Consider the following 18,656-nt stretch of genomic DNA (forward strand, 5'->3'; position numbering starts at 1 on the left):
CAATAATTTCTTGTTCTTGCTTTGTTCAAATATTTGAGCAAAAATGTTCTTTGAGTAGAAACTTTTTAAAGTCTGCTTTAAATTTATTTTCATTCGCAGCTTTCTAATGAGGACTATTGCTCTGTTCTAAAGTTTAACATTGACGCAGTTCAATGCCTATGTGCGTCAGCTTTCTTTGTACTGTTGTACAGTTTGTGGAATGATGTGATGTTTTGGGTATTATTTTCTGAAGAGAGGTTTGCAGTTGTCTGTGGAGGATGGTGTGGTATTATTTGGATTGAAGTAATTCTCTTCTGTAATGACAAAATATAGTTTAGTAGTCAGGTAGCAAAACACATAAATATTATTCCATATGTTGCAAGGGACTCAAAATAGCCAAAGTATGCCTCCTGGCACCTTCTGATATACAAAAGTTTGTGATAATTCTTCAGGTAAAGCAGGCTGAATTAACTTTCTCTGTACGTTTTATTGCATGACCATTAAAATTTAAGTTTCTATCAACGTGAATCACCCATCAAGGTAGTAAAGATTACTCTGTGTATGGCTTTGTCACTCAATATTATATCTAGATTTACATTTTTACTTATTTTCCCAAATCTAAATTTAATGTCAAGCTCCTTGCATTGAACCAAGAGTAGACATACTTGAGGATTTGATCAGCAGTTTTATGCAGCAATTGGTTTGGTGCACTTATAATCAAAGTAGCATAATGTGTGAATGACATGATATTGGCTATACTATCTGAGGAGTGTATGTCATTTATATGGATAAGAAATAATAGGGGATATACAATGCTGCCTTGTGGTACCCTTCCTGCTGCATCTTATATTAAACTGATTTTGTCATTAGAGTAAGCTGACATCAGTCCCACAATCTGTGTTCAGTTTTGTAGGTATGGTATGAACCACTTATAGCCTGTCCCTTAAATACCTAGCACTTCCAATTCTTCTAATGGAATGTCATGACTGACAGTATCAAATGTTTTGGAGAGATATATATTGCTATGGTTTCTATCTGATTATTTGTTAAGTTTACGTGTGTTAGTACCTGGCTGAAAGACACACTGATTGTTTTTCTGCAACTTATGACCATTTAGATATATTTTGGTTTTGTGTGTCATACATTTTTCTTATTTTTGAGAATGCCAGAAGGACTGATACTCACTGACAGCTTTTTAACATGTAATTATTGCCATCTTAAAATAATGGCTCCACTTATGAGATTTTCAATCTTTCAACACATTCTACTTCATGAAATGACAAGGTGACAATTTATGCCATGGGCATTGCAATCTTAGGAGCTGTCTTGATGGAGATAGACACCAGCACCTCACCAACTCCTGCTGGTATTTTAGGTTTCCAGCTCTCTTCACTTTTAACACTTCATGTTAATTTGTTGGATCTATACTCATTCTGCATGCTGCAAACAAATTTTGAACATTCTGGTTTTCCTTTATTTGTGAATTTTGAGCTTAATTGTACTGGCCAATTGTCTTTTCTAATATCAACATTTTCTTCATTTTTTAGGATGATGTCCTGGTATTCATTTCTCTTCTCTGTTTCAGTATTCACAATTCCCCATATAGCTTTCTACCTGTTATCAGACTGCCCTATTAAGCTGTCATTGGTCAGAAATTTTTCAGGAGCAATTAAATTTTGATGTACCTTCTTGTAATTCTTTATATATTCTATAAGCTGTGGATTTGTTGATGTTTTCATTTTCAAAATAAGTTCATTTTAGAGTCCTGCAAGAATGTATAATGCCAACTGTGATCCAAGAACTTGGCTTTGAGCTGCCATGGTATCTAATTTTTGACATCTTCTGTGGTAAGCAAATCTCAAACTATTTCATGAAGATTGAAGAAAAGGAATTATGTGCGTCATTGATATTTGTTTGCGACAACACTTATGCTGAGATCTCATTATTTGGACCGATGACCATAGCAGTCTGGTCGCTTTAATCCCCAAAACCAACCAACCAACTCATTATTTGAGATATTTACAAAGATTACACAGTCTACTGTAAAATAAATTTCATTTATATTTATAAAGTGAACTTTTTTCTTTCAATGTCATTGGAGTAGTTTTGGTGACCAGAGTACTGTGATCTAATAGTCCTCTGGGAATTCCAGCTGGGAATGCTCACACAAAGAAGGAGAATGCCGTTACATACAATTAAAACACTCATTATTGCCAAACACAGATATACAAAAAATGCTTCTGCATGACACAATTGATCATGATGAACTGAATGAGTCAAAGATATGTACCCTATGAGAGGCTAAATTTGCTGCAGAAACAGTCTTGTTTCCTAATATTTTACATAATCAATGGTGAAGTCCCCACAGAACCTCTCCCACCTCCCTACTCCCCCCTCTTCCCTTCCCTCTCGACCCTCTGCTGGAAGAGCAGAGCACTGGCAGAAAGAAGTCACCTAAGGCTGCAGTTGCTGACATTATCTTCATGCAGTTCTGTATGATCAGCCATTCCACAAGTGGCTGCAGTGCAGGACATGGTTGGACCACTTCTTGGTGAGAAGGGAATACTTTGTGCTGGTGTCCCTCTCCCCTTATTAGTACAGGTAATAATAATGAAGGTGAGAGGGATAGGTGGCGGGGGGTGACCATAGCAGTATTGGTGGTTGGTGTTGAAATTATCAAGTTGCATTGATGGAGCACATGGCTGTGGGGGTGACAGTAGAGAAGATGCAGTGCTACCCATCATTCTTACATGCTTGCTGGTGGCAGTCGTTTCCTAGTGGCCATGATTATTACAAAACCGGTAGCTGATAGCTGTGATCTTATCACTGCAGGTTGAATGCCATCAAGTAGTTTGAAATGGCATGTGAACTGCCTAGAATTAAAAACATTCTCAACCAGTCATTCCTCATGCTGTCTTTTAACCACAATGAATTCATCTACCAGTTTCATATTTACGTCATTTGGTTCAAATGGTTGCTCATCAAGGCTCACCTCGAATGCATTTTTAGTATTCTTACTGTTTGATGTTCTGTCATGCTCTGGAGTAAGGTGAGTGCTGTCATCAGTTGAAGCAGTCCCTGCATCAGCTATCTGCTTGTATCATGTAAAACCCAGGTGAGTTTGAGACAATGCACTGAAATGGTGACTGGCTTCGTATGTAGTAAATTATGAAAAGAATTGTCTTCCCTATTCAGTATCTGAAGTGGGTCAGAATATGGTGGCTGCAGTGCTTGTCTGATCATCCTGTAACATGACATACCCACAGTCTGCGAAAGCCTCGTGCACAAAAATTCTTGTTAAGCCATGGGTCGGCGGTATTCTTAGTTATGGAGTGTGTTGTTTCATTGTCTGTATTTGAGCTGGTAGCTCCTTAGTCATTGGTGGTTGTGCCAGGAAGATGAAATCTGCTGGTAGACTGAGCAGTTCCCTGAATAAATCTGTGCTAGTAGAGAGGCATGGAGGTCTTCTTTGAACATGAAATGCAAACGTAAATGAACCAGTGGTAAGGACGGTCTGCTGACCTCCGTGACACATAAGGGCTTCTTTGTGTGTTCAATGCAAGCATTCCACCAAACCATTGCTCTGTAGTGTGGTACCACTGTGAACTATAAAGGCTATATACACTATGTGATCAAAAGTATCCGGACACCTGGCTGAAAATCACTTACAAGTTTGTGGCGTCCTCCATCGGTAATTCTGGAATTCAATATGGTGCTGGCCCACCCTTAGCCTTGATGACAGTTTCCACTCTTGCAGACAAGCGTTCAATCAGGTGCTGGGAGATTTCTTGGGGAATGGCAGCCCATTCTTCATGGACTGCTGCACTGAGGTGAGGTATCGATGTTGGTCAGTGAGGCCTGGTAGTAAGTCAGTGATCCAAAACATCCCAAAGGTGTTCTATAGGGTTCAGGTCAGGACTCTGTGCAGGCCAGTCCATTACAGGGATGTTATTGTTCTGTAACCACTCCACCACAGGCCTTGCATTATGAACAGGTGCTCGATCGCGTTGCAAGAAGCAGCCACCATCCCCCAATTGCTCTTCAACAGTGGGAAGCAAGAAGGTGCTTAAAACATCATTGTAGGCCTATGCTGCAATAGTGCCATGCAAAACAACAAGGAGTGCAAGCCTCCTCCATGAAAAACCCGACCACACCATAACACCACCGCCTCCGAATTTTACTGTTAGCACTACACGCGCTGGCGGATGACGTTCTCTGGGCATTTGCCATATGCACATCCTGCCATTGGATCGTCACATTGTGTACCATGATTCATCACTCCACATAATGTTTTTCCACTGCTCAGTCGTCCAATGCTTACGCTCCTTCCACCAAGCGAGGTGTCATTTGCCATTTACCAGCGTTATGTGTGGCTTATGAGCAGCCGCTCGACCATGAAATGCAAGTTTTGTCACCTCTTGCCCACCTGTCATAGTACTTGTAGTGGATCCTGGTGCAGTTTTGAATTTCTGCGTGATGGGCTGGATAGATGTCTGCCTATTACACATTACGACCCTCTTCAACTGTCGGCGGTCTCTGTCAGTCAACAGACAATGTCGGCCTGTATGCTTTTGAGCTATATGTGTCGCTTCACATTTCCACTTCACTGTCACATCAGAAACTGTGGACCTAGGTATGTCTAGGAGTGTGGAAATCTCGCATACAGACATATGACACAAGTGACGCCCAATCACCTGACCACGTTCGAGGTCCGTGGAGCACACCATTCTGCCCTCTCATGATGTCTAATGATATTGAGGTCGCTGATATGGAGTACCTGGCAGTAGGTGACAACACAATGCACCTAATATGAAAAACGTAATTTTTTGGGGGTGTCAGGATACTTTTGATCACATAGTGTAGTTTGGAGAAGAATATGGGCCCAAAGAGATGACCTTGGTTTGTAGTGATGGATGTTAGGCAGCCAAAACGCAATATGTGCAGTTGTGAAAATGTCCTTGCCATGTTTCCACCATTATGTCCGGTGTGAATTTTACCTCACCCAACAGATTATGCGATCACTCATGGAAAGCATATACTGGAAACCTTCTGACTCCAGTAAGGGGCTGACTAGGTTGAAGTGGACATGCTGCAACCAGACGTTGCGTATTTCATGCCATCTGCATTTCAAATATGTTTGTCAATCAGTCTTGCAGTGCTAACAAACCAAGCAGATTTTGGTCCACAGTTTGCAGTCTCACTTCACATCTGGGCAGAAAAAAATGGTCCTAACAAGTTTAGTATTGGGGTGTACCCTCCAGTGTGACAGTCTGTACAAGCTATTGAAAATGGCTTCCTCCAAGGGAGTGGGACCAGTGGAAGATAATAGTGTTGTGACACATCTCACCAGATCTACATGCAGGAACCAGGGATAGTGTGCTGCTCAAGCTTCAATTCAGTTATAGTATTTTGCATAAGATTGCAGATTTGCATATACTGTTGTTGGACCTTGGTCAGTTCATCATAGTTGATGTCAGCTGAGAATGCATTTGCTTGGGATAGGTAATCAGCAGTAACATTGTCCACACCCTTAAGATGCTGAATGTTAGTTGTGCAACATAATCAAGGTGGCGAAACAAGTCTCAATGTAAGTGGTTAGCATATGCTAGAAAACTGTATCTAGAAGCATAATGGTTGTAGCTCACCTGCAACTTTCTGCTGAAGCATAGCTCAGATTGCAGTATCCCTTGCATCAGAAGTAATTGATGAGGGAGTTGTCACAATTAGATAGGCTACCATTATAACATATAATAAGGTGAATTTAATTCAGTTAAATTCTTGTTCCATTTGAGGGGTTCAAGTGAGAGCCTGCTTGCTGCATATGATTTCAACAGCCAATGCCTCTGTCAATGGTGCCAGCATAGGTGCCACTTGTCACAAGTGATGTCTGTAGAAATTAATTATGCTAATATATCCCTGTAACTCACGATAAGTCCTGAGCCATGGAAGGTAACAGATAAGTTCTGTGTGTTAGGCATTGGGTCGAACCTGATTTAGAGTAACAGAGTGTCTCAGGAGTGTCACTTCAGATTGTCGAAATTGGTTCTTGTTGTCATTTATCATTACACCTTAATGTTGAAGGGTCACAACAATGAGTGCATAAGTTATGCCTAAAAAATCAAAATATCATCCAGGTATGTGTAACAGAATGGAAATTTGAAGTGTATGTTATTAGTGAAGTGTTGCCAACTTTGGACTGAATTTTTCAAACAATAAGGCATGAACAAAAATTTGTAGAGTCCAAATGATGGTGTTATCTTATTTTTGGATATGTCCACAGTAGGCTTGGGAATTTGCAGGCGAGCTTTTTTACAGTCTAGAACACTAAACACAGCAGCTTCTACTACAGTGTGAGTAAAGTTTTGGATGTTCGGTATTGAGTCACTGTTAGGTACCGTGTGAGCATTGAGGGCCCAGTACTCATCACATAATCTGTACATTCCATCTTTCCTGGGAATTAAGTGAGTGGGTGAAGCCCACAGGCCGTCTGGTTGCCTGGCTATGTCACCTTGCAGTGAGTCATCGAAAGCAGTTTTAGCTGCTTGTAGTACGTCTGGTCTCCTCTGTTTAAATGGCACACCATTCATTGGTGAACAAGGAAGGGAAAGGGAGGGTCAGCAAGGTTGGCGCATGGGAGATGCATGCACACTGTTGGAAAAGTTCTCTGTACTGGCCTGTATTTGGGATGAGATGCGCAGTGTGATATGTCCCGACTCCGAGCTGTACATACGAGGGTGAGTCAAATGAAAACCTTAAATATTTTTGAAATATTATTTATTGTGTAGAAGTGGTACAAAGCTGTATCACTTTTCAACATAATCGCCCCATTCTCAATGCAAGTCCTCCAATGTTTACAAAGTGCATAAATTCCTTTAGAAAAAAATTCTTTTGGTAGTCCACGTAACCACTCATGCACTGTGTGGTGTACCTCTTCATCAGAACGGAACTTATTTCCTCCCATCGCGTCTTTGAGTGGTCCAAACATATGGAAATCAATTGAGGCAAGGTGTGGTGAGTATGGTGGATGAGGAAGACACTCAAAATGCAGGTCTGTGATTGTTGCAACTGTTGTATGGGCAGTGTGGGGCCTTGCATTGTCATGTTGCAAAAGGACACCTGCTGACATCAGTCCAAGTCACTTTGATTAGATTGCAGGCTGCAGATGATTTTTTAGGAGATCTGTGTATGATGCACTGTTGACAGTGGTCCCTCAAGGCATGTAATGCTCCTAAATGACACCTTTTTTGTCCCAAAAGAGAGTGAGCGTAACCTTCCCTGCTGATGGCTCTGTTCGAAACTTCTTTGGTTTTGGTGATGAGGAATGGCGCCATTCCTTGCTTGCTCTCTTCATTTCCAGTTGGTGGCACTGAACCCAGGTTTTGTCCCCAGTAAAGATTCTTGTAAGGAAGCCATCACCTTCTCATTCAAAGTGCTGAAGAAATCCTTCACAAGCATCAACACGTCGTTCTTTCATTTCAGGAAGCAGCTGCCGTGGCACCCATGTTGCAGACAGTTTGTGAAACTGGAGCACATCATGCACAATGTGGTGTGCTGACCCATGACTAACCTGTAAACATGCTGCAATGTCATTCAGTGTCATCCAGTGGTTTTCCTTCACTATGGCTTCAACTGCTGTAATGTTCTGTGGAGTCACTAGTCATTGTGCCTGACCTGGATGAGGAGCATCTTCCACCGAAGTCACACCATTTGCGTACTTCCTACTCCATTCGTAGACTTGCTGCTATGACAAACATGCATCACCATACTTAACCTTCATTCATCAATGAATTTCAATAGGTTTTACACCTGCACTATGCAAAAACCGAAAAACATAACACTGTTCTTCCCTGGTGCAAGTCACAAGTGGGGCAGCCATCTTTATACTGATACTGCGACGGTATCTGTGCATCTGCACTATGCAGCCACCTACAGGCAATTCTGCATGCTGTTTGTAGCATGCTTACCAAATTTAAGGATAACTGTGCAAAATTTTTATTTGTTATTACAAATTTAAGGTTTTCATTTGACTCACCTTGTATGTGTCACATTCTGGCATCACAGAAGGTGCTGTTTGATTCACAGTGGGTTTTATTTGGAGATGATGATGGCATTCCTGCTTTAAGTGCCACATGTAAGAATGTGTGGAATCTATTTCACTACATAATGAAAATATTGTGGTGTATGCTTCAAGATTCACATTGTGTAGCTAAGATCTCCTTTTTCACTTTTTCATAACTCATTGTTACCTTTTGTATTTCCAATTCTAAAACTTGACAGTCATGAAGCATTTACCGACAGGTGTCATGTGTAGAGACTGAGTGTGGTGTTCATGGACAGTCCCTTCTGGAACTGCCTGTGGAACTGGTGTTGGATTTCCTGTGATATCAGGAACTGACTCTTCACTCTTGGTCTATCTGAGGTTATCTCATATTAGACCTGGGGAGAGAGAAATGCAACAGAGCAAATCTGCATCCAAGATTCATTCTTGAACATCTGCAGCCAGAAAATGCCATGGCAATGTCTCGAATAGACTGAGGTCCACGTGCATGTGACAGTTTTGAAAAGTTTGATATGAGTATCATTTGCAGCCCATAGTTGAATGGCAAATGTTGTAAGCTTTGCTGGTAGTTTTTTGCATACTTCCAAACCAGTGTCAGTGAGGTAGTATTGATTTGTTGAGATGTGTTACATGTACAGTCTACTACTGTCAGTTAGAAGTGGAGCAAAACTAGTTCGGTCCACTTGTTTGAGCTGTTAGCAGCGTAAGCAATTTCATTGTATTCATATGGTTTGCACAGGGTGGAGCTGTTGAATGCCATGTCACCAATTTGAGCATGAACCCAACACAGCCAGTTGTGTCAGCTTGGATATGTCAGGAATGTTAGGCCTAGTGACATCACCTATGAGTGTATGTAATTGTTCAGATCATGTCTGTTGGTCATGGCTGCGGGAAATGTGTTACATCAGGAATGTACTGATGGCAGTCATTGTAGTCCGTGACATCCATCTATTGTCATTGCTGTAGGTTAGCAAAAAATCTGTCAGTCAGGACTAATTTGCTTTCCATCATTTCGCTATTGTTTGAGATCATTGCCAGCTGTATCTATGACTGTAGTTTGATGAGTCACAGCATCCATATCATGGTGGGTTACCACTGCAGGAATTCCAGCTGGGAATATTCACAGGAAGAAGCAGAATGCCAGTAAATACACTTACTACACACTGTATTTGTAAACATTTACATAAAATAAATATGTATGCACAGTACAATTGTTCACAACAACAACACAACACAACAAGTGAAACTTAGGCTCTCTGGAAGAGACCACACTTGCCGCCACAGAGTCTTATAGTAAAATATTTTACTTTCTTGATGGTGAGGTCCACACAACACTAAATCAGTATATATATATATATATATATATATATATATATATATATATATATATATATATATATATATATATATATATATATATATATATATATATATATTTTTTTTTTTTTTTTTTTTTTTTTTTTTTTTTGCTTGAACAGCCCACAGGTGTACTGCTGGTCCATAGTATCCAACGGGCACAATATTTTGGCTATCAGACATGTCGCTATCATCAGGTGCGCTGACAAACTGAGCTCCTGATGGTGAGCGGCTGTCTTAAATCCCCTCCCCTCGTGAGCGGTACTCTCCGCGGTCCGCGTCAGTGGGCGGTGAGATGCTGGCGTCGGCATCTGTAGTAGCATCGGTGTAATTGCCTCGTTCACCCTAGTCGCCCATTCGTTTCCTTTGCTGAGCATCTTTTTAATTAGACTCAATTCTGGTTCCTATTCCCTGCTGAGATTGTAGCCACAATCTCAGTTGACGAGTCCATCCCTGGTACGAATTTTGATGCCTCTCTAACAATACTGTCACAGTATTTAGATGTCTGTGCCAAGACCCTGGCATGTTGGTAGTCCATTTCGTGACTGACACAAACAGTTCTCTGCGACCACTGACTTGTTGGGGTACCCAAGTCGAGTGTACTTCTGATGTTCTCGGCAACGATTTTCGATGGTGCACACTGTCTGCCCAATATAAGTTGTCCCACATTGACACAGAATCTGGTATGTGCCAGCCTTCTGCAAACCAAGATCGTCTTTGACACTTCACAATAATGCTCACATTTTATTTGGTGGGCAAAAGACAGTTTCTACTCGGTGTTTCCTCAATATTCGTCCTATTTTCCCTGATAGTGCGCCAGTATACAGTATATAGGCAGCGGCTATCTCTTTCTCTGTGACTTCTTCCATCTCCACATGTTGTACTGTAGAGGTGGTGTGGAGAGCGTGTCTGGTCTTCCATTCTGAGTACTCGTTTTTCCGGGATACAGTTTTGAGATGTTCCAGCTATCGGAACAGTCTCTCTGCATCACAGAAGGTGTGTGCTCTGTACACCAGTGTTTTTAGCAGCCCATTCCTCTGCAGAGGGTGGTGACAGCTATCTGCTTGCAAATACAGGTCGGTGTGCATTTTCTTCCTGTCTACCCTGTGGCCCAGGGTGCCATCCACTCTTCTTTTGACCATGATGTCGAGGAATGGTAATCTTCCTTCTCCTTCAGCCTCCATAGTGAATTTGAAGTTCGGATGTACGGAGTTCAGGTGTGTAAGGAAGTCTAGGAGCTTGTCCCTTCCGTGGGGCCAGATCACGAACGTGTCATCCACATAACATAGAAAACAAATAGGTTTCCATTTGGATCATGCCAAAGCTTCCTCCTCAAAGTACTCCGTATCCTTGTGTTTGTTCATAGTATTCTCCATTAAAAAGAAAATACACGGAGGTCAGAATGTGTTTGAAAAAGTTGGTCGTCTTCTCATCTAATTTCTGTGCAATAAGCTCAACTGATTCTTGAAAAAGCACCCTGGTGAATAATTAAACAACGTCACAACTCACCAGGATGTCTCAGTCTTTCAGCTTGAAGTTGTCGAGACATTTTATGAAATCCACAGAATTACGAACGCGATGAGGGCATTTACACACATAAGGGTCTAGTAATTCTGCCAGGTATTTTGCCAGCAAATATCTAGGTGCCCTAATGTTGCTGACAATTGGGCGTAACGGCACACCTCCTTTGTAGACTTTAGGGAGTCCATAAAGTCTTGTTGGTACAGTTCCTTGAGACGTCAATTTCTTGGTGACTCCATTTGCTAAATCTGTGTCCTTGAGAAGAGCTCTAGTCTTGTTCTCCACCTTCTTTGTGTGGTCAGCGATCTTCCTGTAAGATTCGTCATTTAGCAGGCTCTACAGCTTCTCAATGTAGTCCTTATGGGAAAGAACAACCATAGCATTGCCTTTGGCAGCCAGTAATACAAAAATCTCAGGTCTTAAATGGCTGCCCTCTCCCTGCTGGTAGTATTTGACTTGATCGGTTTAGTTCTCGTCAGAGCACGGCAGGTTTCCTGGCGTACTTCTTCAGCTGCTTCAGGTGGTAGTCGTGCAGCAACCTGTTCAACTGCACTGACAATGTCTGCTACTGGTGTGAACGTAGGTGTGGGAGCAAAATTAAGTCCCTTTTCCAGAACAGAAACTGCATCCCCAGTCAGCTCAATGTCCGTGACCATCTTGCATGGAACCTCCAGTGATGGTTTGTCAGAGAGACAAGAGAATTTAGATATATGACGTCTTGAAGTCTTCTTATGTGCAGAATAACACCATCTCAGGTCCCAGAATTAAAATGATTGGCTAGTTGTAGGTGTAGTTTAAGTAGTTCCTGGGAGTTGTACTCAAGGCTGCATCTGGTAAAGTATATACTCTCACGAAACTAAGCAAGGCTAACATGCTTCATATTTCTCTTACCTGCTGCAGAATCGATGTGATGCATGAGCTTAGTAAAGTTTGACACAACCTGACTGGCATGACATCTCTTCCGAAAAGCAAGAGCACTCAGCAAACGGCTCCTTCGGTGGCGCAGCTTGTCGAATTTCTTCATGCTGTGATACATCTCCTCCCTGCAGAGGTATATGATGTGATTCTTCAGTTTCCCCCAGCATATTTCTTGCTCGAAGAATCCACAGGTGTACTGCCAGTCCATAGTGTCCAATGGGCACAATATTTCGGTGATCAGACATGTCGCCATCGTCAGGTGTGCTAACGAACTAAGCTCCTGAGGGTGGGCAGCTGTCTTAAATCCCCTACCCTCATGAGGCGTTTTCTCTGTGGTCAGTGCCCACACATCAGCAGTCAGTGAGATTCTGGCTTCAGTGTCTGTGGTGGCATCGATGTAATTGCCTCGTCCGCCCTGGTCACCCGTTCATTTCCTTTGCTGAGCATCTTTTTAATTAGACTCAGTGCTGATGCCCATGCCCTGCTGAGGTTGTAGCCACATTCTCGGTTGATGAGTCCATCCCTGGTATGAATTTCTATAGCCTCCCTAACAATGCTGTCACAGTATTTAGATGTCTCTGCCAAGACCCTGGTATGTTGGTAGTCCATTTCGTGATTTTCAGACAAATGTTACTCTGTGACCGCCGTCTTGAGTGTGCCTCTGATATTCTCAGCAATGATCTTTGGTGGTGCACACTGTCTGTCCAATATAAGTCTTCCCACATTGACATGGAATCTGGTATATGCCGGCCTTCCAACAACTGAGATCATCTTTGACACTTCCCAATAATGCTCATGTTTTATTTGGTGGGGAAAAGACAGTTTCTACTCAGTGTTTCCTCAATATTCGTCCTATTTTCCTTGATAGTGTGCCAGTATATGGTATATAGGCAGTGGCTATCTCCATGACTTCTTCCATCTCCACACGCCATACTGTAGAGGCGGGGCAGAGAGCATGTCTGATCTTCCATTCCGAATACCCATTTCTCCGGAATACAGTTTTGAGGTGTTCCAGCTCTTGGGGCAGACTCTCTGAGTCACAGATGGTGTGTGCCTTGTGCACCAGTATTTTTAGCACCCCACTCCTCTGCGCAGTGTGGTGGCAGCTATCCGCTTGCAAATACAGGTCAGTGTTCATTTTATTCCTTTATACCCCATGGCCCAGGCTGCTATCTGCTCTTCTTTTGACCATGACATCCAGGAATCGTAATCTTCCTTCTCCTTCAGTCTCCATAGTGAATTTGACGTTCAGATATATGGAGTTCAGGTGTGTAAGGAAGTCTAGGAGCTTGTCCCTTTCATGGGGCCAGATCACGAACTTGTCATCCAGATAATGTAGAAAACAAGTAGGTTTCCATTTGGATGATGCCAAAGCTTCCTACTTGAAGTACTCCAAATAGAAACTCGCTACCACAGACAAGGGTGGGCTCCTCATTGTGACTCCTTGTGTTTGTTCATAGTATTCTCCATTAAAGAGAAAATAGGTGGAGGTCAGTATGGAAATTTGTACCAGGAATGGAACAAGTCATTCATTGTTGCTTAAGAGAAATGGAATGGACATATTCTTATTTGGGGCATTTTGAAATTTTAATGTGATAGTTTAAAAAAAAAATTATAATTCTACACCCAGCTGGCAAGTGTTTTTGTGACAGAATTTACTGATTGCTGTAAGTTTTACTCAGTTTCCCTTTTTGTGGTACTGCAAATAACATTGCTTTATGAGAATCCATGTTTCAGTTTAGATCATTAATGAGCAAATGGAACAGAAGTTGCCCCATTCCTGGTACTTGAGGTACAATATGTTTCATTAGATTACACTCTGATAAGTATTCAAAAACAGTTTTAAGGTTGGCATTAGTGTGCTTGATGCACAGGAATTGCTCAGGAATAAACTGATCCAAACATGGGATCGACCTCAAATACCTTACTTTTCAAGTACATGAAATGTATTCACAGTTTCAAATATGAACAACTATCAGCTGTATAAAGGATGACAACGAGAACTGTATACTGCACTTCTACAATCTGTTGTAGAAAGTTCATGAAATATGTCGTCATTGCCAAACATTAATTGCTTTCACAGTTTTCTCAATGTTTATCTTTCTGTTTGTAGCTACTGATTTTCATTTTTGTCTATTTTTTCAGAAGGATCATTCTGTCATGCACTAATTTTAGCATTTTCAGTTCAGTGTTGTCTTCTTATAGTTTCATTATATCCATTTTCAGAACACTAATTGTAAAGTGTTAAATGTTATGTAATTACTCATATTTGAGTTTTTAAAAATTAGAACAAACATGATTTATGGATGGTTGGTTGGTTGATTTGGGGGAAGGGACCAAACAGTGAGGTCACTGGTCCCACTGGATTACAGAAGATGGGGAAGGAAGTCGACCATGCCCTTTCAAAGGAACTATTTCAGCATTTGCCTGAAGTGATTTAGGGAAATAGCGAAAAAATTAATCAGGATGGCCAGTCCAGTGTGCTAACCACTGTGCCACCTTGCTTGGTACAATTTATGGAACATAGTTATTTATAGAGCAACTTGTAAGACACAGGTTGTACATTGCCCTGAACATGTTGATTGGACAACAGTAATACCGGGTACAGGGTAGGATGAGCACTTGATTGTGTTTACTTAAATAATAGTATTTCTTTGCGGCACACCTGTGCATGCCAGGGGGCTGACCCAAGTGGCCTCTATAAGCAGGCCTGTGAACTGTATGGATGTGCAGTCTCTGGAATTGCACATGACATGAGTGATGATACATCAGAGTACTGTTATTCAAAAATGACTTGACAGTCACCTATTTTGAAGAACCTCCTAACTGCACAGAATGATGTAATGGTAACCGTATGCTATGTTCACCTACAGTTGTTTATAGGTATGTGTTCAAGCAGTACTTAAATTACTAATAGCTCTACAGGACATCAATTCTCTCATTGATAATCAATTCCAGTTTCTAAGTAACAGTAACTGACATGAATACAGTGCTGAGAGAAATTACTAAATGTGTCTTCAGTTCTAAATAATTTCAGAGTGAAGGCCACAACTCACTGAATAGTTGAGAGTTGCAGACAGGCACATAAACATTTTGTAGGTCCAAAAAGGATGATTTACTCAGATAAATAACTTTTGATTGCTCCGATAGCAATTTTGTCAGTTAATCTATAATTAAATAACATGAAGTTTAATTAAATCAATTTTAACATGTTTTTATAGTTTAAGTGTTTTTCAAAGTTCTCAGTAATATTTGTTGTAAGTTGTAAGCTTAGCTGTAAAACTAGTTGATTTATTTATTACTTATATCTTTATTTGTCCATAAAAAACTCTTTTTCAGTACATATATTGTACATAGGATATTGAACAGAAAACCTTTTTAGCTATTGGTTTTTCAAACGTCTAACATACATTATTTAAATTTTTATGATGAATTGGATCTATACAGTTAATAATTACAAATTTTTTGAAATACCTGTATACTATAACTTATTTCTACAATAAAAGATAGAAACTACATTTATTATTGCATAAGATACTGTGAGATTGAATAGTAGCAATTTTTCGGAAAGTAGGGTGTCACAGACTTTTTTAAGCTTTGTAGTTCAGGAAGAGATTTTATTTGTCTTGGTAATCTGTTGTAAAGTTTTGTTCCTGCATGGTATACACCTTTTTGGCATAATGTGGTGTTACAATGATTAACATGTATGTCACTGTCTGACCTGGTACTGTAATCATGGACACTTTTGTTTTGAGGAAAAAGGTTTTCTTTTCTCAGTATCCCTTTTTTGACATGCATGACTACTTCCAGTATACAATTGTAGGGAAGGGGTAGGATCTTTAGATCTATAAAGAAAGATTTGCATTGTTTTATACTGCTCACTTGTTTCATTATTCTTATAATTGCCTTTTGTTTCCTGAAAACTGTTATGGCCTGGTGTACATTTCCCTAAAAAAATGATACAGTACTCCAGTATTGAATGTGCATGAGCAAAGTATACAGCCCCAACTGTTTCTGCACTAGTATTGTTGCAAAGAATTCTTACTACATAGCTCACTTTGCTAGTTTTGAATTTAGGGATGTGATATGAGTGCTCCATTTAAGATTTTCCTGGATATGAATCCTAAGAAATTTAGTTTCATTGACAGCACTAATGTTTTGGTTATCTATAAATATTACAGGTTGTGCCAGATTTTTATTTTGATCAATGTGGAAATTCATGAGTACCGTTTTTTTTGGCTTAACTACTAGCCTGTTTCTGTAAACCATTCAGACACTTGTTTTGTAATATCTTTTGCAGATGCAGTAAGATTTTCTTCTTTATTCCCTTCACTCAACAGTCTGGTGTCATCTGCAAACAGTACTGGTTCAGAATCCCTAATGTGTGATGGGAAATCATTAATTTAGACCAAAAAAGAGAAATTTAAATACTGAAAAGTATTCAACTTACTTTTTAACACAAAACTTAAAGGGCTTCTGTTTTGATGCCAATGATACATAGGCTCAGTAGCATAACATTTTTTTTATTATTATGGAAATGTAATTTTTGTGAGCTTAACTATTCTTATAATTCTTGATCAATAAACAGTTTTCGTTTCTAACAGTTAAAGCAGGAATTCACTGTATTGCTAATATCATGAATAACAGTGTGGTTCCTAACCATATTGTGTTGATTTCATTGATAGATGTACTGAAACAGCAAACTGTATTTAAGTCGTTTATTGACTGCGTAATTCTAAAGTATTTAATTTCAGCCTGAAACATTTATGATGGGGAAAGTTTTTATTGTAACCTATGTCAATTAGATGTGTATATCTTCTAGGAAGTATTTCTCAAGAAGTCTTTGATGTTTTTGGATACAAACTATGTTGTTCCTACTGGAAGTGGGTTTCCAATCAACTTGAATGCTGTCGGCACTGCTGCTGTTCATCTAAAAATGTCTGGTCAGCTCAATATTACTGATTTCAATTCTTCTGGTCACCTGGATTTAAAAGGAGAAATAAAACCGAGGTACGACAAATCTCTTGTGTGGTGAAGAGAACAGTTTTGATCACACTTTTTAACTATACTAACTGGTTTTGTCCATATTAGATCATTTTCAGCTCTAGATTTAGAATAAAGAGAAAAGAAAACTAGAACCATTAATTATTCCCAGTCATGTAAGTTATTTGTAGTAACAGCTGACAGAGATACATATAATAAATGTGTCAGGCTGCCTAAATCACAAGAAGACACTTTCTACCATGAGCATCAGTAAGAAACTGTCAACAGCTCCACTGTTATATATGAAAGTACATCTCTGTTGGGTGTTATCATCTTGATAAATGTTAGCTCCAAATCTCATACATTATGATGTATGCATATGTGTTGTTAGTACATTTATTACAAAGGTTAAAATACAAAAAAAAGTATTTAAACATATGAATTATAATGGAGAGTGCTACTCACCACATAGTGGAGGCATTGAGCAACAGACAGACACATTTAAAAGAAGATGATTGGCTATTATTCAGCTATTCTACAAAGTGACCAACTCACATGGCCACTTTCATCTTTGGACTCTGTAGCCATATTGGTGCAAGTTGTGCATGTATGAAAGTGTGTGTGTGCTTTTTTGCATCTGATGAACAACTTTGTTTGGTAGCAGAATAATATCCAACAGCCTACTTCTAAATGTGCCTGTCTGGCAATCAGCACCTCCTATAAATTGTTAGTAGCATTCTATCATAATTTGATTTGTTATTATGCATCCCAGATTTTATTATGTATGAACACAGCAATTTGAAAATGAGGCTATCATTTTATCTTACAGTAATTTGGTTTCTGGACCACCTAAGATGTTTATTTTCACTAAAATGTTTGTAAACAGCTTAATTTGCTTACAATAAAAGGATTTTAAAATTATAAAATCATATGTAGAAAGTGAAGCTATACAAAATGTAAAAGCTTATGAGAAAATTAATGTTGGATCACGAGCATGAATGTAGCTTGATATCTTCATACAGGGGCAGAGTTCAAGTTTAACAGTTGTGTAATTATGGAGAGACTTCAAGGTACTATTTCAGTTGTCAACAGAGCCAGGGATAATTTTGACTAGAATATGCCCATACAACATTTTAGCATCTCCCAGGGAATTTTGTTTAACTCACTGGAACAAGTTGGCACTGGAAATTTTATATATAGTACACAACACTGTACTGTACTGTCCACTTATTCCTATATGCACTAGCTAACTTGAAAATGTAAGTGTAAAATGTAAGTACTGAACTGAACAAATGCCACTTGAAAGTCAGTGTCCAATAGATCACTGAAACAGCTCTAAGCTCCCAGCACTATTGTGCATATTATCTATTTATTAAAGTTTTAGTTATTAGCACACATTAATGGGTCTCAGTGAAAGGATGGATTTTTCTAAGGTCTGCCTGCATTAACTTCTAGGGACCAACCATTCACTCATTGCATTTGCCCAAATTATTCAATAGAAAATTACAATTATGTCAGAAATGCAAGAAGGGATTTGTGTAATGAAGTTTAAAACTCACAGGGGTCTGAGTTGCATGAATTTGTTAAAATTATTTTCCTTATGATCTGCAGCAACAAGTTTAATCAACTTCCAAGGTTGAATGTTTATCCTATGTGAGAATGTAAATAACTAGGCAGTATCTCAACTAGGTCCTCACTCACTCGAAATCCTCAAAAAATTTTAAGTCCAACATGCTTCAGATTAAAGTTAAAGACTTCAGATACTAACTAGCAAAAACCACAAGTCCAAATATATACTCTAGATCAGTAGCAAAATTTCAGAGTTCAGAATTGTCCCTGA

General features: G+C 39.7%; 1 protein-coding gene across 1 annotated transcript in view; it reads left to right on the forward strand.

The window, feature by feature from the left end:
* The window catches only part of LOC126249021 (uncharacterized), a 712,654-nt gene that overhangs the window by 158,922 nt on the left and 535,076 nt on the right, over positions 1–18,656 (forward strand). Inside the window, exon 16 of the mRNA XM_049950623.1 lies at positions 16,656–16,843. Within this exon, the coding sequence (XP_049806580.1) occupies positions 16,656–16,843 (188 nt within the window). The remainder of the gene's footprint in view (positions 1–16,655; positions 16,844–18,656) is intronic.

Source organism: Schistocerca nitens, chromosome 3 (genome assembly GCF_023898315.1).
Source record: "Schistocerca nitens isolate TAMUIC-IGC-003100 chromosome 3, iqSchNite1.1, whole genome shotgun sequence".
Taxonomy (NCBI): domain Eukaryota; kingdom Metazoa; phylum Arthropoda; class Insecta; order Orthoptera; family Acrididae; genus Schistocerca; species Schistocerca nitens.